The 11,859-nt window shown below is 41.4% G+C and overlaps 1 protein-coding gene and 1 non-coding gene across 3 annotated transcripts in view; one reads left to right on the top strand and one right to left on the bottom strand.

Moving 5' to 3' along the window:
• The window catches only part of GCSH (glycine cleavage system protein H), a 9,685-nt gene extending 3,254 nt beyond the window's left edge, over nt 1-6,431 (top strand). Inside the window, exons 2-5 of one of the 2 annotated variants that reach the window (XM_025208648.1) lie at nt 1,737-1,825; nt 3,256-3,319; nt 5,142-5,273; nt 5,714-6,431. In XM_025208648.1, the coding sequence (XP_025064433.1) occupies nt 1,737-1,825; nt 3,256-3,319; nt 5,142-5,273; nt 5,714-5,811 (383 nt within the window). In that variant the 3' untranslated portion in view covers nt 5,812-6,431. The remainder of the gene's footprint in view (nt 1-1,736; nt 1,826-3,255; nt 3,320-5,141; nt 5,274-5,713) is intronic. The other variant, XM_006027425.3, reaches the window with a different exon arrangement.
• Nucleotides 6,432-9,709: 3,278 nt separating this feature from the next.
• Nucleotides 9,710-9,868, bottom strand: LOC112550901. Its single transcript, XR_003094967.1, has one exon. It is a non-coding gene; the product is annotated as a U1 spliceosomal RNA (small nuclear RNA).
• Nucleotides 9,869-11,859: the final 1,991 nt, after the last annotated feature.

Here is an 11,859-nt window from a genome sequence, read left to right as displayed (position 1 = left end):
CCCCCCCCAGCTTCCTTTCCCAGCACCACTGCTGCCCACCCGGCATAGCCCCGGTCAACCCCCACCTCCACCTGCATGCCAGGAGGAGCCGGGGCTGCACTGGGTGGACGGTAGCATATGCTGCCCACCATGCCGTCCCCAAGAGCATGTACAGCAGTAGGGAGCTGCCCCCCTCATCCCCAGGGCAAGCTGTCCATAGCTTTGTTCTGCTCCTGGCCTCTGGGTTGCATTCACCACCCTGGCTGGGCAGTGCCAGCCCCTGCCCCACTCCCTCCCTCACTGTGGGGGCTTTGATATGAACCCCAACAGACTTACTGGCAGGGTGTTGCTCTCCAAGGTGCCCAGCTGCATTCCTGGCCATGTGCATGGGTGTGCTGTGCATGTGCATGTAGCATTTTTTGGTGACATTATCAGCTATACCAGGCAAAATAATCCAATGGCTGATAATGTTAATTTTCCTTTTTATCAGTGCCGATCTGATGTGCGACAGCTATATTAGCGCACCTCTAATTTCCTGTACTACAAATATGTTTAAGTGGTGTGAGATACCATGATAATAAGATTTAAGAATATATATTTTATTGTGCAGATGGATGTATGAAGAGAGAGTAAACTTTGTAACAGGGTCTTAAATGATAACTGTCTTAACATGTGTCACAGGAGACCCTACAGGAGACCTAGTGGTTGTACAACAGTTATTAATATCATAGGACCATATCCTGCTATCTTTACTCAGTTGAGTAATCCTTGGTCGCATGACAAGTACAATAGACTTCAGTGAATGAAGATAGCAGAATCAGGCCTTTTACTTAGCTTTGTGGGAATATGGTACAGAATGGATGAGACAGGATGTCATGGCCTCGTTTCTCATTTTAAAAGGAATGTTTAGATTTTATTTTGGGCAGAGGTGTGGCAGTCATCAATAACAAAGAAACAAATATTAAGAAACAACTGTGGTTGAGGTTCTGCTAGTTAAAGTAGTTTACTTTGCAGGAAAAATGAAAGGGAATAATGTGACCCCTCCATGCTACTTAGGAAAGTTAAAGTGTAGTACGTTGATTATGGCACTGAGAAGGTCATTTTGTCAGAACTGTTACTAGATCTGGCTTTCTTAGGAATAAAGAGGAGACTTGGCTTATTTAAACAATACTAAATATATAGAGAAGCCCCTTTAAAAGTTGTTTTTGACACATAGCAATGAATGCAAGTGAACGTAAACTCTAGTTTAATAATACAGTTTTCTTTTTCAGCTAAGGCACCAGGTAATGCTTTGGGCTGAATATTGAGCTCTGGTTATTGCTGCTGCTACTTCCTATGGCATATTTATATTTATCTAAAGCCTAATCATGCCCCAGCTGATTCCAAATGGGAGATGGTTTGTTTCCTATTGGGTTGCTTACAGTGTAGTTCAGGAAGCCATTTTCTTTTCTCAGTGAATCTAGCTGCTTTTTTAATTTGTGCGCTAAATTTTTTGGCAGCTAAAGCTAAAAGAGGAACCGATGCACATTCCAACACCTCATGTGAATGTTGCACAGAACAAAAGAGGTGATCTGACATTTGGTTGTAGTGTAAAGCATTTACCCTGCATTTCAATTCGTTCCATATAGGCAGTTCGCGTGTAGTTAAAATATCTTCTTGACAGTCTCAGTAATTAAGGGCAAGGTTTTAAAACTGCTACTGTATTGCAGTATTTAAGAAAGCGGAATTCCAACTTCTTCTAAAATGTTGGGTCTATTTCATTTTAGCCCGCAAATATACAGACAAGCATGAGTGGATATCTGTTGAAAATGGTATTGGAACAGTAGGAATCAGCAATTTTGCACAGGTATTGATTTTTTTTTTTTTCACCCCAGTCTGCATTATTTACTTATACATACCTAAGTTTGTCCTTGATCTTTGGATTGTTACTGTCCTTTTATTGTTTTAATTGCGTATGTTGGACACTGAGGCCTATTTTGGACTTGGATTTTAAATTATTTCTAAAACACATCCTGCTGTTTCAGCATTCTGTGAAACTATTGATTGTTGCAGTTTTCCATAGGATTAACTAAAGCTCAGTATGAACCTTATCTGCTAAATCAGAATAACAGATCAGATTTATTACTTTAATCCTGTTTTCATTGTGGGCTTTAGGAGTGCCCTTTTATGCCAAAATCTGCCTGGACTTTGTGTGTAACTCCTTTGATTGAAAAGGGGCTGTATACAGTGTACTACAGCTGCCTCTAAATGGTGGGGTCACCCAGAGAAACTGGACTTATGGGTTTTCAAACTCTTGGATGGGGATATTTTTAACTTGAATCCCAGTTTGCATTTATAAATGAACACAAAAATCCAGAGCACCCTGTCTGAACCTACAATAGGCAAATGTGATGTGATATATGGGATACTTGAAAATCTGTTTTAAGGTTTATGTGAATGGGATTAGTATTACATAGGATAAATAGTATTTTTCTTGTAATTTCAGCTTTCCAGCTGTAAATAATATGCATACTGTGAAAGACTGCTTCACTTGTATAGGATGGAGGCAGATTTGTTTCTTACAGGACTTGATGGCTGTTGAACTCCAGTGGCAAGACTCCCATTTACTTAAATATAGGGTGACTATAATAAGTTTAGGGAAATCCAGGGCAGAGGATGGCAGCACCCTCTCCCGATCGCTCCATGGCTCACAGGTTTGCGCCAACTGGGACTTTTCTGGGTGGCTAAAACAGCCTATAAAATCTGGGAGTGTCCTAGCCAGTCCAGGATATATGGTCACCCTACTCAAATAGGACAAAATGAAAGATCACTGAGCACTGTGTACTCGTCAATATTTTGATGTTTATCAGGAAACTAGCAGTTGTGCACAGCTTGGTCATTCAAATGACGCACACCGTAAATACTTCATGCTTTGGGAAGCATATCTTGGTCCCTAAGGTCACTGGGAATTTTGCCTCTAGAATCTGTCTTCGTTCTTGCCTTTTGCCTGGAGTAATCCTCACGTAACTCTTTCTCTTACAGCACCATAATGCAACCATAAACTTAATTAAAACCTGACACGAAGTAGTACCTTGCAATTTAGAGGGCACAAGAAGCTAATTTAACTTGTAAAGTAAAACATCAAATGCAGCTGACTTTGTTTAATTGTAGTGTCCATCATACTTGAAGAAATACAATTAATAAATATAATCAGTTGTGGAGCTGCTATTATGAATTATTTCCCAACATTAAAATAACATTTAATGTACATGCCTGCTGCATCTGTTTTGCTTTTAGGAAGCATTAGGAGATGTTGTTTATTGTAGCCTTCCAGAAGTTGGAACAAAGTTGAATAAACAGGGTAAGTGTGATTTTTTTTTTTTTTTAATTTTATTTATTTATTTATTTTTTAACACTGTTAAACTATTTCCATAACGCACATCTTAATTTTTAACTTAATCATTATATCACCTGCACCAGTTCTTATCGTCTTGCTTGCATCAACATTGCTTAATTCTGTAATATGTATATTAAGTAGCTTTGTGTATTGGATTGTATGTAGGGTATGGATATTTATGTTTCTAAGATGGCTAAGATCTTTGGTTCCAAACTGTCAGTGCTGTAACAAGGTACAATAGAATTCTCCACTGTTTATTAATGGGGGTTAGAATCTGGCTTGGTAATTGTAGATGCAGTTAATTAAAAACTAAATGTAAACACTTTAATTTCATGCAGGCTTAAATAGAATTGCTACAATAAGGGCACATCTACACATTGCCGTATGGCAACACACTAGGTCACTGTATGGTGCGCTACAGCAACATAGTGATCGCAGGGGTCTATGTGTGACTGCCAGCTATGTTGCTGTAGCTGTGCACTCCCCAGTGTAGTGCGTGCGCTGCTGTGTCAAAATCTAAGTGTGACATGCACGGCACAGTAACCACCCATACTGTGCCATGCTTTAGTACTTCCAAAAGGAAGTGCTAAAGTACACTGCCGTAGCAACATTGCCGTACAGTGTCACAGATGCGCCCAAACTACACTTTAAAATTGAGGTTACTTTTATGCTGTGATTTGAAAACCTGGCAGTGTTCTTAAATGGTTTACTTGGTTTGTCTTTCACAAGCTGTTTCTTCGTTGAGATTAATGAATCAATATGGGAGAGCTGATGTAGACTTTACAGATACAAAGTTTTGTATACACATTAGCCCCTACACCCAGTCAGTAACAAAGCAGAAGTTAGCACATGGGAGTCCCCAACCCTGTGCTTGAGCCATACCACTTCTCAGTCATTTTAAGTGTATGTTATTCAATCATAAAAAATGTAGCAATGTGGAAACCACTGCTGAAGAGTGTCCCTTTGCAAGCAGGAGAAAATCTTTTTCCTTTCTGTGCCCTTAAGGAAGGGGATGGCTTTATAGTACATGAAGAGATAATCCACCATTGACTAGGGATGTAGCAAATTGCATAACGAGATTAGAAGAGAGGTGGTGTAAGGGTCAGTCTCATGCTATGCAAAGTTTGAGTCGCAAGCTCTAGACAGAGGTCCATAATCAACATACCACACTGTAACCTTCCTAAGTGGTATGGAGTGGTCACGTTCTTCTTCACAAAGGTCCTATCTCTTTCAATGGGTAATCAACAAACTCAGTTTTAACCCTATTGGAAAGAATTTTGTTCCTTTCTTCCACCTTTTATTCTACTTGATCTAGATCTACTTCTAAATGCTCCCTGGAGGTGTTGTATTTTATTTCCCAGAGCTTGAACGTGACTGCCCTTTTGAGAGCTTCATGTTCTTCCAGACTTTGTCTTATTTCTTTGCAGTGTGAGTTGTTAATGCTAGCATTGCCCCAACTTTCATATTTTACATGCGGTTATTAAAATGACAAGGGCAGGACAAGGTAAATAACACATTAAATCCCGTGCATAGTACCTGATTGTATTACTACTGAACTACTCCTTCTCTTAGAGTACTTAAAATCTCTAGTTGTTGTAATGAAATTGGGGCATTAAATTGCCTCTCAGCCTTTTGGGATGAGACAGACTTACATTCTTCATTGGTTAGTTTCCAAAGGCTGACGTGATCAGTCCGGGTCATCTTTAAATCATTCATCAACCAAATTAAATCACTGAATGTCTTCTCTTCTAAAAAAACAAACAAACAAACGTATTCTGTATTTCAGATGAGTTTGGCGCTCTGGAAAGTGTGAAAGCTGCTAGTGAGCTATATTCTCCTCTCACAGGAGAAGTAACCGAAATTAACATTGCCCTTGCAGATAATCCAGGACTTGTCAATAAATCTTGTTACAATGATGGTAAGGGACTGTTTATCCTTTCAATGAATGAACAGCACTGCTGCGTTTAGGATCAGATGATGCCTCTATCACAAGCAGAACCAATGTAATTGTAGAACAGGAATGCATTTCTTAGTATTCTCCAGCCACTGTGAGCACCAGAGTTAAATGCTTTTAGTTTTGTTTTGACTAGCCCATTTTTTTAAGAGATTAATGTACTGGGTGAAACTAAATTAACTTTTGGATAGTAAAGACACACCATATTTTGATTGTATTTCCATGTCTTAACAGACTTTGCCTTCTGAACATTGTTTAGTTCATGCAAGGCACTCAAATTCTACTGAGTATCACAGTTTTGAATAGCTATTGGTGTATTGGGGTAGCATGGCTGTACATACCTATATTTATTTTATAGGATACAAGCGACTTCTTTTAAATATGACTTTCTCACTTGATTTCAGGTTGGCTTATCAAAATGACTGTGGACAGCCCTTCTGAACTTGATGAACTGATGAATGAGGATGCATATGAGAAATACATAAAATCCATTGAAGACTGACCTGGGCCACTATAATAAACCAGCATAAAACTTACTCCAGTGTAGTTTTTGTTGCAAATTAGTAGTGTACAGAAGGTCTCACATTGGGTGGCTTGAAAAACTGTATATTGCAGAGAACTTGGATAATGTTTCAAGGGAAAAACACGACTTCTGAATCCTTACTAATGAGCAAACTTTCAACTGACTGTAACTGACTGCAGATAAAAAAAAAAAAATTAATATTCTCACCTTTTTGCACACCTGTTTTTTAGCTTAATGTGTATATCATTTCAACGTTCGGAACCATATCATCTGGAATAAAATACATGTCTAGTTTATAAAAATAGACACTTATCAAGTAGGATTGTGATATGCAACAGCCTTAATTTAGTAGCATTGTCACAGTATTCTGCACTACAGTTTTCTATCCAAATACACTTATGGCTAACTGGGTGTTCTGATACAAAAGCTGCATTGCTGCCTTCAGAACTCACGAAGGTTTCAGGTATGCGCAAGTGAACGTATAGGTCTTTAGTGGAAACTACTCTGCTCTACCTGTAGCTGTTCTTTTGTTTTGTTTTTTACAGAGAGGCTACAGCCCTGCAGCAGACAAGAAGTGAATAAAAACTAATTTTACCAATTATGGTGGTTGTGTTGTATTTCACATAGTAAACCAATTGACAGATTTTCACCTTTTTCAGGGTTTTTTTAAGTGGTGAAAATATGTGTATGAACCTTATATGAATAACCTACTTCTAGCACAAACCCAGGTCTTCAAATATGTTCTAGCTGCTATTTGAGTGCGAGAATGATTAATAATTCTATGCATACATGACTGATGGGTAGTTCTTTCCAGGGGGGAAGGTGGGCAAGTACATATTTAGCAGCATGATGAAATACATTCCCTTTCTCATTGAAAATGGTGATGGGTTTATCACTGAAGAGGACCTGAAGTCTCCAGAAGGGCCAGCTCTAAGGATAACTAATCAGAAGTGAAGGATGAGGCTAATGTACTTCAAAAAGAACTGTTAGGATTAGAAAGGTGAGCCAATGCAGTGGGTGGAAGTGATGTTAAGAAATAGAAGTCAAATGTAATTCCATTGTTTATCTACCCCTTGGGCAGAGAGGCATCAATTCAGAAAGACAAATATGTGCTTATGCCACTGCATCTGAAATAAACCACTGATGGGCATATGGCAGTTGTGCAGGGTTACTGTCCTATTTCCAGGTAAATAATACTTTGATTCTTGAAAACTAGAAGTTCTAGATAGCAGACTTTTTTTATATTTATTTGTATTTGCCTGAGATAATGAAGGGCTCCTTTCCTTTCAGTGCGAGTCATAAAGGTATCAACTAGCACCTTGATTCCAAGCTTGGGATCATAACAGTATATTAGGGGTTGGCAACATACAGCCCATGGGCTAAATCCAGTCTGCAGAGATGCAGGGCTGTGTCTGGGTTGAGCACAGACTATCTGTTGGGGCTAGGGAGCTGGAAGCTGTGCCTATGCCACTGATGTTTCTCAGCATCCTCCCAAAACTCCCCCAGGTTGTGGTGAGTGCAGTTTCTTTTCAGCTAGAGGGGAGCTGCACCAAGGCCAGGCTGGTTGGTGGTGGTGGCAGCCATAGTCCATTGCTTGCTGAAATCTATAAGCGCCCTTGAGACATGTTAGAGGCATCTCTTTATCTAGAAGAATGACAGTGTAAGTGCTGAAGTGGATCGGAGAATATCTTACCCTGTGGGAAAAGTGAAGGACTTTCAGGGGGGAGTAGTGTTACTCTCCTTTCATGACCTATATGCAAATTGTGATTGAGCTAATGAAGTGGGTTTAGAAATCCTGCCCTAGTCTCCAACAAACAGGATCACAACAGCTTGTCAAAGAAACTTGCAACTAGAAGCCAGGGGCTTTTGTAAAGTATCTGTCACTGTGTCACTATGCCAAGACACAAGTTATTGGCTGGCAATGAGTCTGTGTTTTCAGCTAATTCATGTGGCCTTTTTGTAGTTCTCCTGGGGAAAAAAACACACCTGAGCTTCACAGAGCTGAACGTGGAATATTGCTAGCTAGTGCTGCTTTTTGGAAGTTTCAAGAAGTATCAACCATTGGTCATACTCAGATATTGTTTAAAAATGTTTACTTTCAGTGCAGTTGTACCTGCTTAAACACTCCTCAGCCCCATTATCAGCTTCTAGTTCTTATATTTTAATTGGGGTATGTCTGCAATACCTTGACACCCTTGAACTATCATTAGCTGAGGCACGCAGAGGCAGGAGAGCAGCCAGTCCAGGGCTTCCTGCTCCCCTGTCTCGAGGCACACTGTGTTCCAGCCAGCCAGGGAGATGGGGGAGTAGGCAGCCCAGGGCATGTGCTGCTTCCTGGCTAGCTGGGGCATAGGGTGCCTCAATCTGGGGGCTGCCTGCCAGCTAGCGCTGCACTGAGGCACCTTGTGCCCCAGCCAGCCCCAACAACCCTGCAGCACATGGAGCAATGGGACAATGTGTCCAGATGCAAAGTGCAGGGGCAGGATTGTGTACTGTGGCAAGAAGTAGTGGCACAAATTTGTGCTGCTGCAAATGCACACCCCTGCTCGTGCAGACATGGCCTAAGGATCCTGAGGTTGCTCCTGATTGTGGGTATCCAGAACAGCAGCATCCTGAGCTACCAGTCAAGCCAAGATTCAATGCTTCTTTGACGCGCAGGTTGGGGAAGGCTGGTCCTGTCTTTTAAGCACATGGCTGCAAGCCAAGTCTGCCTTTTTGCTCGTCTTCATGCCTGGCCGAAAGCAAGTCCCTTAATGGTCCAGTTCCTTTAAAATTCTGTGGATAACATGCCTGTTTCTCATCTGATTTTGTTAATTAATGCCTGCAAAGTGTGTGAACTTGACAGATGCTTACTTGTATGCAAACAGTGGAATAGGATTAGAAGGAGAAAAACATCCCTAGCTGACCTGTACCAGTGTCAAACTAAATTTAACCAATAAATAAACAGCTGCCAAGCAATGTTATTAACTGTTGGGGATCTGAAAGTTTTCAAATATTCCTTAATTAAGACCCAAAATCACTCTCTGAGACAGTAATTGTAGACTCAGAATCACAGGAAATGAGGGTTGGAAGGGACCTAAGGAGGTCTAGTCCAACCGCCTTGCTCAAAGGAAGGCCATCCACAGCTCCATCATCCCAGCCGCCTCTATATCATCTCTGGCACAGTATCTCTTTCTGTAATTCAGTAATGTCTGAGGATACTGCTCAACCCCTGGTTGGATCCTTTGGGTAGGTATACATGGCACAATGCAGTGTTGTACAGATGTACCCAAGCTAGCTGTGAACACTGTCTTGTACACCCAGGCCTACACAGCACAATGCGACCGTGTGTAGAAATACTAGAGTTGGCTCTGCAGGCCACAGCTCCAGACTGGGAGGCTGTACAAATAAATTATGGGTTTGCGCAGCACGGTGCCTGAGCTAATAATCCAGGCTTCTCAGCAGAGCTAATTTAGTCTGGGTGCAGTGCTGCATTAAGATGAATATTGCTCCCAGTTTTAAAGCAAATGAATGCAAGGCTGGGCAGGCATGTCTGCAGAGAACTGCCTTGCACTGCACAAATATGCTCTTTATTGTTTCTGTGGTGCTCAGGATAGAAGGATTTTGGGGTTTTTTTATTTTGTTTTGTTGGGGAGGGGGTTGGCTTAAAGCTGAATTAGTTCTGAATTCCAAATAGAATTGAGCTATTGAGCTTGGCTCAGTCTGAGTGGCTCGGCCACCAGGCAAGTCTTCCTCCCAGGCCCATCAGTTTGGGACTTTGGATTCTCCCCAAATCCATGGCAGACATCCTACATGCAGGCCCCCAGCCCAAAGGCATTGGAGTATGGATATCCCCTAGTCACGCTTGCTACTAGCCAAAGGGCTGAAGAACCAAGCTAGGGGGGGAGCACAAACAGTCCCCTGTTACTACAAAATTGTGCAGTTGAGTTTTCCACATCTGGAAACTTGCAGGGGTCATTCTGCCCGGAGTGCAAGGGACAGACCTCACCCTGGGAAAACAACCTTGATTATGGTATCTCCCCTGCCAAGTAGGAAGTTACTTTTAGAAAAGTAATTCACAGTTCATCCCTACATAACTACAGTTGGGCAAAATAAGAGACTCTCAAGCCAGAGATGGTGGCATTTCAGTACTGCTCTGCCTACATAGCTTCTAAATCACTTTGGGTTCTATCAGGATTCAAGACACTGTCTGTCTGTCTAAATGGTCTAAATGTGTAAATGATTATACACCAAGAATGAAGCAGAATCAAGTTCCAGCAGCAAAGTGGTTTACTAAACAGATTAATGTTGCATCTCTGGTACTGAAAAATACAAAGCTATTCAATATTGTTTTTAATTTGTCTGCAGCTGTGACTAGAAAACATCCACAGTACTGACTTCACTGTCAAATTAAATTAGCAGTAAGCCAATTACTTAAACAGCTCTGACAATTGAGCTGCAAATGTGGCACATCTCAATTTCTTAAACACAGCATGTTTCCTGAATCTTCCTTTGCCTCCAGTCACTTGAGGGCCTGCGGATAAGGATCTTCTTTCCCCTTTGCCCCTCTTTGTGTATTATTATCTTTCCACAGAGATGTAATAAACCAAGCTGACATTTAAAAGACTTATCCTCATCTCACCCCAGTCATCTGAGAACAGCAGTAATAAATTGATCCAGCTCCTTAGCTGGGAGAGTGAGATTTCTGATTCTCTGTGCACAAAGGAAATGTCAAAGAAAGAGGAACGTAGGGGCTGCGCTGTATTTTTGAAAGGGAAAAGGGCCGGAGCTGCATCACTTATCTATGAGTTTTGAGACAGCTTAGGTATAACTCCACAAAATCAAATGGTGACCCGATTAATCTTGGTATTGTTTCCTCCAGTATAAAACCAAAAACAGAACAAAATGAACAAAAAAACCCCAGTGCATAATTCCACCACTCGGTGGTGCTCAAAATGTAAAAGACAAGTCCCTGCTCAGAGAAAAGAAAAAGGGCTGGGAGTCCTAGAGAAGCTGGCCTTGTTTTCTACCCAAGCTACTTTCCTCTGAAAGACTTTCCTTAACACTCTGATCTCAGTCTCATTTAACTTCCTAAGGGAATATCAAGGGTGGAGAAAATAATTGATTAAACCTACCTAGGTTCTGACTTTATATGGGGAAAGAAGGATCTCGCATGGTCTACATGCAACAGATCACCTTATTTGTTATAACACCACTCTTCCTTCCTCTCTTACCAATAGCCTCCTCTGCCTTCTTGAATTCTTTCTCAACTGCACTATAAGCTCCTATTGCAGGTACCCTGTCCTCTTAGCTGTCCAGAAAGCATTCGGCTATGCCACAGTTAAGGCTCAATCCAGTTTCCGCTGAGTGAGTATGATTCTTTGTATTAACTTCAGGAGACATGACTTGAAGTTTGCAGCTCCCTGTCACTACCACCGAACTTCTTGGCAAAACTCCTTTTAAGCTCAATGAAAAATTGGACCCTTAAGATATAGCTCCAGGGCTATATCAGGGATATAGCCCTGATGTTCAGGGCTGACCTTAAGATTATCCTCAACTAACCTGAGTCACATGTTGTCACCCTTCCCCAGACCTTTCACACCTCATAATCTGCTCCAGTGGTGTCCATACTGTACTTATGTATTCAGTCAAGCATTAAGTTATAGTCTAGGTTCCCTTGGTGAACCCTTCTGTGAATCAGCTGGCAAACTACGTGTTCCTCCTCTGGACTTGTCTCAACTTACAGGCAGTCAAGTGAGGTACAGACAGGCCAAATATAGGAACAGGGAGTTGTGGGATTGCTTCTGGCAGACTTCCTGTGTCGTTCCAAACCCCGCAAGAAAGTGGAGGGCTAGGAGATGATCAAAGGTTGGGCTGGCTTCAGGCCTGGAAGTTCAGCAGAGCTTTTAGGCAGGACTGATGTGGAGAGTTAAGCGTTGGGTTTTACATTATAGATGGTTGGAGGTCATAGGCTTCAGGACAGTCTTACGGTAGACTCTTCCTATTACTGTAGACAAGCTTTAACAAGCAGTATATGACCTACCTATT

The sequence above is a fragment of the Alligator sinensis genome, unplaced genomic scaffold, assembly GCF_000455745.1.
Source record: "Alligator sinensis unplaced genomic scaffold, ASM45574v1 scaffold119_2, whole genome shotgun sequence".
Lineage (NCBI taxonomy): Eukaryota > Metazoa > Chordata > Crocodylia > Alligatoridae > Alligator > Alligator sinensis.
The sequence above is the reverse complement of the archived record's forward strand: the minus strand, read 5'-3'. Positions and strand labels throughout refer to the sequence as shown.